General features: G+C 38.5%; 1 protein-coding gene across 1 annotated transcript in view; it reads right to left on the bottom strand.

Annotated features, from left to right (window-relative positions):
* Positions 1-15,162, bottom strand: part of LOC306887621 (zinc finger protein 804B-like) — a gene marked incomplete at both ends in the record, with an annotated part of 99,804 nt that overhangs the window by 15,691 nt on the left and 68,951 nt on the right. The window contains one exon of the mRNA XM_079445509.1: positions 12,338-12,481. Within this exon, the coding sequence (XP_079301635.1) occupies positions 12,338-12,481 (144 nt within the window). The remainder of the gene's footprint in view (positions 1-12,337; positions 12,482-15,162) is intronic.

The following is a 15,162-nucleotide window of genomic DNA, read 5'->3' as shown; positions in this document are numbered from 1 at the left end:
ACACTAGGGGGGAAAAAACGTTTGGTCACAATTAATTAAACAGAAACAAGAATGACATGCTAATTTCTCTGTGACAAATACTGATGTGAAACACTCGGCTGAAAATCTCATGATTGATTATGGAATATTACGGATGTTCGTGCTGAGCTGGCATCATTCATCTCTGACTCATTGACTTTGACTAGCAGGAACAGACACATCTGCACGGCGAACAAGTGTGCAGTCATCTGTGGTTTGATCGGAGCATGTTTGAACGGAGATGAAAACCATCACAACAACATGTGTAATTACTTTCCTTCCTCCCTCTCTGTCTGTCTTTGGTGTAGCTGCCACTGAGCGGTCCTTCAGAATGGGTTGTGTAGCTCTCTTTCTGTATCTCTCGCTCTCTGTTTCACACTTGGACTTCGTGTGAAATGTTTCATTAGTGTATAGTTTTGCATGTTTAATTTTTAGACTGTGCTGTAATGATGCAGCAGCAGGCTTATGATGAATAAGACATGCAAGTTTGATGGCTCTGTGTGCCGTTCTTTGTTAGAAGACCAGTTTGTCTGACAGCACCCAGGATAACAGCAGCGCACATACAGTGTTATCTGCCGCTCGAAATGCTAGGGAACATGTTTAATCTCAGATGCCACACAGATGGACACCAGACTCCAGTCTGAGATCCTGGCACCAGTGAGGACATTCTCGGCTCTCTCCTCCTTACTTCATCTACTCCTCCTATCAATCTCTCCATCAATTTCCTTAGCAGCACTTTTAGCTTATCTCTTCTCATTTGTTTTTGCTGTTCTTTTTCCTGAATTATTTTAAATAAAAGTGATGACTGATATGTATATTATATACAGTATAAGCATCGAGATGTCAAGACTTAAAATCTATTATTATAATTATTACGTATTCCTAAGAAAAGGGGTTTACAAAATAAAAGGAGTCTATGGAATTTGTTTTTAATAACAATCAGACTTTTAAATTGTTAAATTATTCAACGTTATATGATTTATTATGTTTTGTCTATGAAACATAAATAATAAATAATTTATTCCTGTAATGGTATGATCGGCACCCTCGGTAAATATGAACAAAGAAGGTTGTGAAAATTAATCTGCATTGTTAATCCTTTTGATCTTTTATTTTTAAAAAAATCACAAAAACCTTTCATTGGATAATAAAGAATTTAAAATGGGGGGGAAATATCATTATGAAATAAATGTTTTTCTCTAATACACATTAGCCATAATAATTCTATAACAGTAACTGCATAATTTATTCATCCTGCAATGCATGCTGGGAACTCACAAAGCCTTAAAATTTCAACAATATGAAACAACTGAGTTTAACTAGTTGGGACAACATTTGGGGTAATTTTGTTGGTCTGACAAGGGTTTTTATGCAGCTTCAAGAAAATAGCATTTTTCAGTATTTGAGATCCAAAAGTTTTAGCAAACTGGAAAATGTGCAGTTGCATTGTTTGGTTCTCCAAAAATATGTATTATTTTTGTCCATAAATATTTATTAGTGCTGCTTAGTGTTTTCCTGTGATGTTAAACAGTTAATATTTATGTGGAAACTGAGATGTTCAAAAGAACTGCATTTATTTTAAATAGAAATCTTTTGTAAAACTATAAATGTTCTTAGTGTAACTTTTGATCAATTTAACATGTCTTTGCTGAATAAAAGTGTTAATTTCTTTCAAAAAAAAAATGCTTACACAATACGGGTGCACTAATATGCATTAAATAATGCTTAACTAATAATCACAAGTTAATGTATAACTCACGAAGAACTAAAACAATTATTAATGATTATTGCATCAGCAACAAATTAACATTCTATATTATTCATAGATTAAGTAATCAATATACTGTTATTAGTTAAATGTGTCATAATGTATTAATTCTCTAATAACATATTATATTAACTAATGATGTACAGTTATAACATAATGATAGCTTAGCAAATCATTAGCTAATGATCAATTAAAGCAGACAACTGGAAGTTGAAATACATGGCATCTTGGCACATTTAAATAATAACAATGTGTTGATTACTTAATCTATGAATCATATAGAACGTTCCTTTGTTGCTGATGCAGTAATCATTAAGAAATGGTTTAGTTCTTCATGAGTCATACATTAACTCATAATTATCTGTGCATTAGTTAAGCATGACTTAATGCATATTAGTGCCACCGTACTGTAAAGAGTTACCAAAAACACTTGCTGATCCCAAACAAAGATAGTGTCAGAGAGTTTTAAAGTGATTGCTGTTTATACACATCACATGAATGCACAATAGACAAAATAACTCATAAAACACCATTTAATGCCCCATACTCATGTAAGGTTATTACATATAATATTAACCTCCACCAATAAAAAATGTAGGGTTAATTACATTATAATATTAATACGTAATTTAAACAAATAGTTTAATTTAGCTCAAAGGGAATCATTTATGATTTTATAGGGATTCGAACAGAATCAGTGTTACGGCGATTCACTGAACGAGCCGTATAACAAACTCTGCACTGGATATTAAAATCCCAAATATAGTGAAAACACTATTAAATAGCACAGTAACGAAATCGACAGATTAAGGCATTAACTTGTGAGCAGAAAACACAAGATACTTCTCTTTTAAAATATAAATCAGATTTTATTTATATAAACCTAAGACATAAACTAATCTAACACATGAACACAAGCATTCACACATTCACACGTTGCAGAAAGAGAAAGAGTGAGGAAAGGATGAGTTTAAGAGAATGAAACGTGAAATCCCAAGTTTACAGCAATAGACCTGAACAACCATCAATCACTTATTTAACCCTCGCTTTGAGTTTCTCAATGAGGCTAAAATTTATATTAAATACACCAATTAGAACCTGTTAGAATCTGGAGGTGTGTTGCTGGTTTTGCCTGTGTAACGGGTTGTGTCCTCGTTGCAGACAGGGGGGGTTCCCCGAAGTGTCTGATTAGCTGGAAGTTCAGTAGTCTTTGAAGTGATGTCTCTTGGGCGTTGGCTTGCTGGACGTTTGAAGAAGTGCAGTCGACGCTGGACTTGTATCAACTTACATTAACACGAAACTCCACGGAAAGAAAATAAACTAAAGTAAAAGAATAAAATGATGTAATGAGACTAAGTTGTTTTCCTTCTCATTATGGCACGTGGGCCAGAGCATGCTCAAAGAGCAGCACGCACGCGGTGAGAGGGACAAGGGTCCGAGAGTCAGAGACAAGAGAGATGTAAGAGAGAGAGAAAGAATGGGATGTCCTGAGGTTTTAAACTCAGCTTCTGGACCGTCCCATCTGCACGTATTGACCAATTAGGTATTGTCCTTGCTTAGCTAGGGTGTGTTCTTCACCTCATAAATCAGCCTGTTATCAGTCACATGGTCCGAATTTTACAAGCTTTGGCCAAGTATACCTTTTTGAACATGATTTCATAATAAGACTATGATGCCTTTGACAAAGAATTGATTGGAAGAAACATTCACATCATGGATTTTCGAGCTCATACATACTAAATATGCAATATTTATCTTTAAGGCTCGAGCTATTCAATAATGATTAAAAAGACATACATATTATTTGATTAAAACATGATATGTGGGTACAACATAAAAATGTCCTTTTAGGATGATTTTATGTGCATATGGAAAATAAAGTCTTTGTATAGTTCTAAGGAGAACGAAGGAATGTTCTTTAGACAGGAATGTTGGTTTGTCTTCTATGTGGGGGAGAAGTCAGTCTAAGGAAGCTTGTGAATACAATCGTGGAACCCGTGATGGCCATCTCTTTGACCCTCAGTCTTGATTATTTGCAACAAATTTGACAGTCTCCTTCTTGAATTGGAATTATCAATAAGTGTTTCTTTGTACTCAGTGTTGTAAGTTGTTTGGTGAAAAAGGCTTGCTAGTTGGGAGTTGCTTGCCCCAAACTAGATTTATGACGTCCTGTTTCTTGGAGCCTCTCTTTCTGGAATCTCAGCTTCTCATGTTTCAGTGTCCTGACGCATCTTAAAATTGTCTGATTTAGTCTCTGATATCCTACATCTCCCCCTTTCGATCGGCGAGGTGTTTAGTTGAAGACGTCGTCGAGCGCTGGAAACACAAAGGCAGAAGAAGCAGACAAGAACACAGCAAACAACAAGACAACACCTCCATGACAGTTACTGTATTGGTGCAGGTCCTCAGGTTATTTGAGGTACAGACGGTTATATTCAATTAGTCAATGTAGTTTAGTAATTTGAACAGTTCAATTTGGAAATTGTTGTTCTAATTCGGTTCAATACTTTGATTCTTCGATCAAGTTTTGTGATTAAATTTGTTTGTTCCTTCTAAGTTGTCTTAACTTAAGAATGTTCACCTTTAGTTTCTGGTGGCATCATTTGTGGTAAAATGAATTGACCTATCGTGCATGGAGCTCTCTGGCTTCCATTCAGTTTAGAGTGGCTTGCGGATATTAGGTGTGACGAGTCAATCCTAATATCAGACCTTTGACACTTGCAGGGTGTCTAGGTTTTTCACCTACTAAAGAAAGAGGGGAAGGAAAAGTATAGGTGAAAGAAAAACAAAACAAAACAAAGCTGCTGTGGGTTTTCCTAGAGTGGTTTGCAACTTATGTTGAGCTAGGATGTCATGTGCAGCTAGGAAGTAATGTACCTTAACTTAGTGTCAGGTGTTCTACCTATTGTGAGGATAGCTGCATGTTTCTTCATGGTGGTGTATGTAACTTTGTTATGCTCCAATTGGTATATTCTACTTGTGAGAAGAATATGTTTGTGGAATGTGTTATCAGTAGATGTGGTTACCTCTGGGTATAGGTAATGTTATGTGTGTTAGTGGTGTAGTGTAGGTGTGGTCAGATCTGTTTCAGTCTGTGTTGTCTTCCCCCTTTTCTGGTATGTCAGTGAAGACTGGCTCTCTGCATCCTTGGCGTGGATGAGGGCGTGTCCATGATCTAATGGGGGTCAGTCCAGCAAGGCAGGAAGTTCTTAAGCAGACAGTCAGAGGTAGTTTGGCATGGCTGTGTGAAGCTGGGATGCAAACTTCGTCTCCTATGTTGCATTCCTCTTGTGCTGCCTTCTGGATGTGGCAGACGTTCTGACCTTCTGTGCTTTGGTGGTTGCTGTTGCACAGACGTGAATGTGGTTCTTGAAGTTTTAGTTCATTTAGCAGTTTGCTAGTGAGTGATGGGTGACTGAGGTGATGTTCTCTGGTACCTCAGTTTTCATCAGTGGTTGGCCGTGAGAGACTTGTTCATTCTGGGTGGTTGTTGAACAGGTGCTTGTCATCTCTGATATGGTGTTGTACCATGTGATCACCGGCCTTCCGTTCTGTCGCTGGTCACAGCGAGCATGACTCAATTTTGTAGTCATCCATGTTCAGCTTATCTTGAAGGAACTCTTTCAGTTGTTTCATGACTTGTTCCATGTCTTCTGATGGTAAGCTGTCTTGCTCTTGTGCATACTCAGCGCTGTGCATGTCTGAGTGGTGCTGAGGTGGGTTTCGTTGTTGCTTACCCACACGAGTCGCTCTTGGATGAGTCCGGCGATTACCTTTGGATGTCTGGTTAGGTTTCCAGTTGTTGTGGTTTCTTGAGAAGCGTGGCTGGTCCCATGGATTTTTCCAGCGGTTGGGCTGATAGCTGTCGTGGACATGGGGGTCACGTTCTCTGTGCTCTTGATGGAGGACTCTGGTGTTGTGATGCAACTGGGTGTCGTCCAGTGCAAAGCTTGAGTCTTTGTTGACAGAGTTCAAGAGAGTGGAGGTTGTGTTACCTTTCTTTGAGGCCATCTTCTGCTTGTTGTAGGCCTTCTGTGTTAGGTCACGCAACTGTTGGATGGTCATGGAGCCTGGACAGGCCATGACGCCTAGATGGTGGCTGACTCCAGGGTGCAGATTTCTTAGGAAGAGGCTTTTGAAGTTCACATCCTCTTCAAGGTCAGGTTCGTTGTGTGCACCGAAGTAGGCTTGTCGGAGTCGGTTGTAGTAAGCTTGTGGAGCCTCTTGTCGACCTTGTTTGGTTTCTAAGGCAGTTAAAAGTCCATGTTCAGATTCATAGTCTGTAAACTCTTTAATCAGGACTTCACGAAGTAGCTGGTAGTCTGACTTCGTTCGACTGGGCTGTCGATCTAGAAAGTTTCGTACCTCAGAACTGGATGTGGCTCTAAGGAGGTATAACCTGTCTCTGTCAGTCACATGAGGTCTCATTTCCAGATAGAAGTCGATATCTTGAAGATGGGCCTGGATGGTGTGGCCCTCTGTGGAGTTCGGGTTGAACTTGCTGATGTTTTTAGACAGCTTGTCGAGGTCTTTGATGGTCATCCCATGTGCAGCTCCGAGGTCTGCTTGGATGGGAGGTTTTCTTTCGTTGACAGGAAAGAGTTCTGTGGCGAAGGCAGGTGAGGTTTTGGGTTGTGGCTCTTCGCTTCTTTCGCTGTATACCAGTTCTTGGATGTGGGACTCTGCTCTGCTCAGCAGAGGTGAGGCTGAGAGCTGTTTCTCTCGTCTTGGCTCTTGTTTCTGCTCATCAGCATGTTTAAGTTCTTTTCTGACCATGTAGAGCTGATCGTTGGTATCGTCTAGTTGTTGGGTCAGAGTGTCTATTTCAGAACTGTACCTTTCAAGGTGGTCTTTGAAGGCACTGATTTCAGCATTCTTGTCGCTGATGTCATGCTTGGCTTTCTCTAGGAGCTGTTCAGCATACTGGAGTCTGTTTACCAGGTCTTTCTGGGCAGCCTTTGCATGTTGTTGGTCGAGCTGAGCTGCTGTCAGGGCTGCTTGGAGCTCCTTAACTTGTTCCGTTGATTCCTGCTCCCTTTCGTTGGGTGCTTTGTGTTGATCTTGAACTTTCACTTCCAGCTTGTCTATGCGGCGTTGAACACATGTCAGCTCCTCTTGAAGGTGGGTGACGTGCTTGTCGCTCAGTTTCAGCTGGGTTGTGAAGGCATAGCTTAGAGAGCTGGCGATTTTGACTAGCTCCTCGTGGTTGATGTTCTGGCTTGAATCTTGTGTCAGGAATCTTCTCAGGCTTAAGATTATTATTAAAAATAATAACAGTTCAAGGGTCTTGGGGGTGAGGCTGTCTGTCGTGGCTCTCAGCCAAGTGTTCCCATCTTCCCCTTGTGCAAAGGGGTTTGCAGTCTGCGGCATGTTGGCACGCTAGGGAGAAGAGAGACTGACAGATCTGTGTGGAGTAAAAGCCTATGTGTAGGTGAGGCAACTAAGTGTTGTGTCAGTGATTTTGAACCACTAATGTAGTGTGGTGGTGACGACTGTGTTGGTCGCAGTGTCTAGGTGGTAGACTAAAGATGTGAAGACTTCGTCACTCTAATGAGGAAGAGGGGAAAGAGAGAAACAGGTGAAAAGCAAATTCAATTAAAATAAACAATTCCCTTTTTTTTCAAATGAGAAATTATTTATTTTATTTTTTTCAATTAAATGTTATCAAGAGGCAAACAATATTATTAAATCTCTGTTCTCGACAGATGAATATAATAATAATTCTGATATCTCTTTTTAGTCTGACAGGATTGACAACGTACACCTTACAGTTGGACCGCTCACCAGGGAGGCTGCAAAGGCAACGGTTGCTCAAAACGTCTCTATTAAAATTGATCTCAGCGTTGCATGAGATGTTAAAATTTTGATTGCGTTTTTAATGTAGGGAGGTTAGGAAGAACGATTACAATCAAATTCGTAAAGATGATTAGTCCTTTTGACAAGCTTGTGTATCTCATTCACTTAGAATTGATTGATGGTTCTTACAGGTCCCCACAAATGTGAAAAGTGAAGATGAAAGAAAGCAGGAGAGAACAGGAGAGAAGAGAAAGAGACAGTAAATCGAGTGGATCGGGTCCACTAGCAAGCAGTTATGCCCGACTACGAGTTGTTGTCAGTTGCTCCACAACTAATCAACAAAAATAAAATTTTGGGTGCAAGAGATTTGTCTCTTAAATTTATTTGAACTCGTAGTGACGGATAACACGGTCTCCTATTAAGGCTCAGGTGAGACAAAGTGAAATTGAAATTAAATAAAGGAGAAAATCAGTAAATAAAAATAGAAAATAGTGGCTAAGTCTATAACCAAAACAGGAAGAATGAGGGAATAAAACGCAATAAAGTAATGAGTGAGTATAAGTCTGAATAGAATCTATTAATATGGGTAATAAATCGATTAGATAGAATAAGTTTACTTAAACGTTCCAAGTTCAAGACTTATTTGTATCTAAAATGATTAGGCCCAGAAGAGAATACTAGAAGTATTGATCATATGAAATGATCTGAGGGAAATTTGAATGATTCCAAATAAATTTAATGTTTTAATTAAATTTTGAATTTGGCACAATTAATAATTGTGAACTAGTATTTCCCTTTCTAGTAAAATGCAAATAAGTGGTAAGAAGTGAGAAATTAGAGAAATAAGAAATAGAAAGACCAACAAGTCTATTAGTTGAGAGGTGTTTAAAGGGTTAAATCACTTTAGCTTTCCAAACACACACACTGTATTAAACCACCGGAGGTTAATGCTAACTGCTAACCTTTGAGGCTAATCTTTAGCATAGACTTGTACCAGGTAAACAACCGTTTCGTTAGCTTAGCAACAGCATCGAGTTTGTTTACATCAGCATCGATGTGCTGCGCGTGCGCAGTACAAAGTTGCTCCGGAAGTAGGTTAAGACTTCCGTGTCACGATCGTAACTGTGGAAACCAAAACAAACGTTGCATTGCCTGTACAGTTAAGCATGTTACATGAAATGTCAGCGCATTTCAACACTGTACAAATAAACAACACCGCTTTTAGTTGTTCTGCGATGTGGCGCTTAAACTCTCAGTTCGTTCAGAGTTAAACTTATTAAAATAGCAGCTTGTTGCTGCAGGGAAGCAGTACTGTATCAGAAGCCGTGCCAGTTTCTCTGGACACAAACACAACAGGTTTTCTTCGCTGTTGCTTCAAAGTTAAACTTTACTTGATAAAGCTTTTAAAACTCCCATTAAAATCTCCCGGACACACGCGGTGTTGAGCGAGATTAACTTCACTTAGTGAACAGTTACACAAACAGACAAGCGTTATTGTCTAATGTTTAACTGAGGGAGTCATAGATGATTTAACAATGGAACACGCACTGCTAATCAAACTATGAATAATAATGGCTCTGATAAATAGGATTGAGGAACACGCTCAAAACTATTCTTTATCCACTGATTTATTTCCCGTTTAAATCACTGCAGTTTAGCTTCGTTCTGCTAACAGACTGAGATTCAGGAGAATAGCTACTGACTGACCTGGAACCCGCAGGACATCACTTCAACTATAAATAAAAGGCATTACAGAAAGAGAGGAACACGCTCAATTTCGACCTTATTGTACGATCTCAGATGTTAACTTTAAGTTCACTTACTGCAGTTTGAGAAGCCCTTTTGCTGTCTTCATTCATTCAAGCGGGGCGCGCGCAGCTGACGTCACTCACGCGCACGCGCACACACACACACACTATAGTCTCGTCTCTCATCCGCGGCAACAGAAAAAGATTAAATAACTCGGTTTATGCTCACAATTTAGATTAATCTGCCCGCACATTCTCCACCAATATGTAAGGTTATTACATATAATATTAACCTCCACCAATAAAAAATGTAGGGTTAATTACATTATAATATTAATACGTAATTTAAACAAATAGTTTAATTTAGCTCAAAGGGAATCATTTATGATTTTATAGGGATTCGAACAGAATCAGTGTTACGGCGATTCACTGAACGAGCCGTATAACAAACTCTGCACTGGATATTAAAATCCCAAATATAGTGAAAACACTATTAAATAGCACAGTAACGAAATCGACAGATTAAGGCATTAACTTGTGAGCAGAAAACACAAGATACTTCTCTTTTAAAATATAAATCAGATTTTATTTATATAAACCTAAGACATAAACTAATCTAACACATGAACACAAGCATTCACACATTCACACGTTGCAGAAAGAGAAAGAGTGAGGAAAGGATGAGTTTAAGAGAATGAAACGTGAAATCCCAAGTTTACAGCAATAGACCTGAACAACCATCAATCACTTATTTAACCCTCGCTTTGAGTTTCTCAATGAGGCTAAAATTTATATTAAATACACCAATTAGAACCTGTTAGAATCTGGAGGTGTGTTGCTGGTTTTGCCTGTGTAACGGGTTGTGTCCTCGTTGCAGACAGGGGGGGTTCCCCGAAGTGTCTGATTAGCTGGAAGTTCAGTAGTCTTTGAAGTGATGTCTCTTGGGCGTTGGCTTGCTGGACGTTTGAAGAAGTGCAGTCGACGCTGGACTTGTATCAACTTACATTAACACGAAACTCCACGGAAAGAAAATAAACTAAAGTAAAAGAATAAAATGATGTAATGAGACTAAGTTGTTTTCCTTCTCATTATGGCACGTGGGCCAGAGCATGCTCAAAGAGCAGCACGCACGCGGTGAGAGGGACAAGGGTCCGAGAGTCAGAGACAAGAGAGATGTAAGAGAGAGAGAAAGAATGGGATGTCCTGAGGTTTTAAACTCAGCTTCTGGACCGTCCCATCTGCACGTATTGACCAATTAGGTATTGTCCTTGCTTAGCTAGGGTGTGTTCTTCACCTCATAAATCAGCCTGTTATCAGTCACATGGTCCGAATTTTACAAGCTTTGGCCAAGTATACCTTTTTGAACATGATTTCATAATAAGACTATGATGCCTTTGACAAAGAATTGATTGGAAGAAACATTCACATCATGGATTTTCGAGCTCATACATACTAAATATGCAATATTTATCTTTAAGGCTCGAGCTATTCAATAATGATTAAAAAGACATACATATTATTTGATTAAAACATGATATGTGGGTACAACATAAAAATGTCCTTTTAGGATGATTTTATGTGCATATGGAAAATAAAGTCTTTGTATAGTTCTAAGGAGAACGAAGGAATGTTCTTTAGACAGGAATGTTGGTTTGTCTTCTATGTGGGGGAGAAGTCAGTCTAAGGAAGCTTGTGAATACAATCGTGGAACCCGTGATGGCCATCTCTTTGACCCTCAGTCTTGATTATTTGCAACAAATTTGACAGTCTCCTTCTTGAATTGGAATTATCAATAAGTGTTTCTTTGTACTCAGTGTTGTAAGTTGTTTGGTGAAAAAGGCTTGCTAGTTGGGAGTTGCTTGCCCCAAACTAGATTTATGACGTCCTGTTTCTTGGAGCCTCTCTTTCTGGAATCTCAGCTTCTCATGTTTCAGTGTCCTGACGCATCTTAAAATTGTCTGATTTAGTCTCTGATATCCTACACTCAATACTTATATTGGTATCACTGGTATCAATTGTTCATTTTAAGCAGATGGCAAATGGGCCATGAAACCATACAGCTGTCTATTTGCACTTCCTTTGCCTGTTAGACTGACTCAGAAGTGAAGTGAGTGAAGTGACATTCAGCCAAGTATGGTGACCCATACTCGGAATTCGTGCTCTGCATTTAACCCATCCAACGTGCACACACACAGCAGTGAACACACACACACCGTGAACACACACCCGGAGCAGTGGGCAGCCATGCTGCAGCGCCCGGGGAGCAGTTGGGGGTTCGGTGCCTTGCTCAAGGGCACCTCAGTCGTGGTATTGAGGGTGGAGAGAGCGCTGGACATTCACTCCCCCCACCTACAATTCCTGCCGGCCGGAGACTCGAACCCGCAACCTTCGGATTACAAGTCCGACTCTCTAACCATTAGGCCACGACTTCCCCATGAATGTTGATTATAATAGAAAAGGTGCATTATTTGTGCTCCTGGAAGCTGTTAGAACTTTAGAACTATCTGCAATAATTATAGGTGCAAATATTTTTAGTTACTTTTTGTAAACACAACACAAACTCTTTGCGGGTGAAACACCTGCGCCGACATGATATCAGTTACCAGAACACACACAGCTCAACCGACTCAAGAGACTACCTGAGGGAAGATTAGTAATGTACTTTGCAAATTTTTTTCCAAATATAGTGTTTATGTTTTGAGCATATAAATAAACAGTTACTCTAACAGTTAAGATGACTGACTATAATTTGCGTGTCATTATTGGCTGGGGGACACAAAGTAGACTGTAGACACAAGAATCACCTGGAGACTATTTGGAGGAACTATTGTGTTTGACCAAGCACACCATCATTTCTATGCATATTATGTTCAGAGACACTCTACTGACGGTAGTAATGGTTTTGTAGACTGTAGGGGAAGAGTTAAATCCCTATTCCTTTCATTTCTGCATTCTTTTTTCCTGCTTCTCCATCTAATCAGCTCCACCACCTGTTGCTGAAGTTTACCTGTTTATGTGCGTGGTCATATGAGTTGATGTGGTTATCAAACTCCTGATGTTTATGGTACTGCTTGTCGCATAGTTCACAATAGAAGTTGGCCTTCAAATCCCCCAGGGCTTTTGCAATGGCTTTCTCATTCTTAGCGTAGTCCTAAAAAAACGAGAGAGACAAAGAGAGAGAATTGGTTATGCATGTAGATGCTATAATTTCATTAAACAACTACACTTGACAATCACACAGTCCTTTCTTAAGAATAAATGATTTCACTAACTGTTTAAAACCACAAAAGGAAATAATTGTACATGAACGGTACATCAATTAAGCAGTTTTATTTTTAGACTGTCTTATCCTAGTTGAATTTGATCATCAAGACTGTCCCTGACAGGCTAAAAGAACCTGATGAAATCAAACAACCCAGCCATCAAAGAATGTTTTTAAATGGTTAATATTTTGCAATATTTTGTAATAGTTTCGCACCAACAACACTTGAATCTGAGCATGGGTTCCTATGACAACATGGTCATCAGTTCATATTGGTCGCAGGATGAATTAACAAACTAAACTGCTCATTGTGATAAGACTAGCACTAATGGTTCTTAACCACTTAAAAATGACTTTTACATGGTTCTTAACCACTTAGGGGCCTATCTTCATCTTCAAAACTATCTTCATTTGTGTTTCAAAAATTAACCAAAGACTCGTGGGTTTGAAACGACATGAGGGCGAGTAAATCATGACAGAATTAAAATTTTTATGTGAATCTCTTTAAGATCTCAGAATTAAGATTGAAAAAGTGCACACACACACACACACACACACACGGTACAGGCCTAAACTCTTCCTCTAGGGAACATCATCTCTTTTTTTGTTGCAAACTTCACATGAGATTCAGCTAGCCGGTAACTTCAAAGGCTCCTGCGATTAATTCAGTATCAAAAGTCTGCTTATACAGACCTCAGGGAGCGACATCAGCCATACAAACACATTGTGCAGACTGCGCCGGTACACACAGACACACATAAGCAAAGAGTACATCAGAGCTTTCCCATTATGACACACAGACAGCACCGCTCAAAATTTACTACAGGAAAACAAGGTGGAAAAGGTCATTGTGTATAGCAGCTCTTTAACACTACACACTTTTTACGTTTGACAGAGCATCTGATCTAGGACTCACTTTTGAGATGGTGTCGACTGAAAAAGGAGAATTCTTATGCAGCATAGGACTGCAACAGTTTAATAGAGCTTGTTAACAAGCTTCTACACAGAGAAAGTTGAAGTAATTGTGACACTAATACTGATCATGTGCCTCATAATTGGCCAGAGGGACTCTGCATCACACGGCCCTGCAGCGCGTGGGAGTGGATCATGAATGAGGAGGATGTGATTCAGTTAATAGGCCATCAGAGATTTGAGGCACACTTTTCTGCTCACAGAGTCCATCCGCGAGGAGAGACGAGATGTCAAAGCAAAAGAACATCATGATTGACTGCTGACACTCTGGTTGCTACACTTGGTATTTAAAATAGGGACACGCACACACACACACACACACACGCACAATTTTTGGATTAATTTATCAAAAGTGACAGTAAAGACATTTATGTTAAAAAGGATTTATATTTAAAATAATTGCTGGTCTTTTGAACTATTTATTCAGTCTTTTCAAAACATATAGCACAGTTTTCAGAAAATATTAAGCAGAACAACTGCTTTCAACATTGCTATTAATAAGACATGTTTCTATACCACCAAATCATCATATTACAATGATTTATGAAGGATCATCTGACACTCAAGACTGTGAAAACAGCTTCTGAATTTTTTATTTTTTTAATTATTCAAAGATTCAAAGACCATTGCATGTTAAACAGCATGTTTTTTTTTTTCAATAATCTAATATATACTATATTATATTATATTAATTATATTAGGGCATCCGCCATGACAGTTGCTGTGAGAAATATTGCAAGCAGGGTGATACAAACGGTGAAATGGCTGTTGGGAGTTCTGTTGGACTCTAATATCACATTCTTGTCAGCCAATCAGATTTGAGGACCAGAAAGAGCTGATGTATAAAATATAGTATAATATAATATAATATAATATAAATTGGTATGTAACAATATCTAAGAATAAAAATAAGGTAATAGAGCATAAGATAATATAAGAAAAAGCAGCTTTAGTACTTTATTGTATGTGTGTGCAGTAAAAACCTTTTTGAATGTTTTTACATTCATTTTCCTTCATAATCAGAGGTGCACATAAATCGACGCAGGTGTGTATGCGCGACCAAAATAAAAAATGAAGTTCAGACTTCTCATTTGTGCAGTGACAAGTTTGTTTTTAATGTACTAGGGTATTTTAGATTGACAAACTGTAATAATTTATACGATTTCTATTCAAACTGAAAGTATAAATCTAGGCTATCCGCTGCCATTTTCAAAGCACAGTGAAAAACAATTTCATTCACTGACGCTCTTCAATCGGCAGCACATACTTGCCGGCAACTCACCAAAATAAAAGCTTGCTGATCTTAAGTTTGAAAATGATAAAAATTCATATTGAAATAATAATCATAAATATTAGCATTTTATTTTTAAGTTTGCTACAAAATAATTGTATTTTTATTTAATACCCTCTTTTTATTTTAAAATATAATAGTATTACCACACTAAATAAATAAAGTGCAATAATATTATTATCACTATTATTAATTTTTTATAGTTATATTTATTGGGTCACACTATCCGCAGTGTGAGGACCAACCCAAATCTCCAGGTGCTCTTTTGAGAACCAGGCTGAAAAACGTATGTGCACCGCTGTTTATA

The sequence above is a fragment of the Barbus barbus genome, assembly GCF_936440315.1.
Source record: "Barbus barbus genome assembly, chromosome: 21".
In the NCBI taxonomy this organism is placed as follows: Eukaryota; Metazoa; Chordata; class Actinopteri; order Cypriniformes; family Cyprinidae; genus Barbus; species Barbus barbus.
The sequence above is the reverse complement of the archived record's forward strand: the minus strand, read 5'-3'. Positions and strand labels throughout refer to the sequence as shown.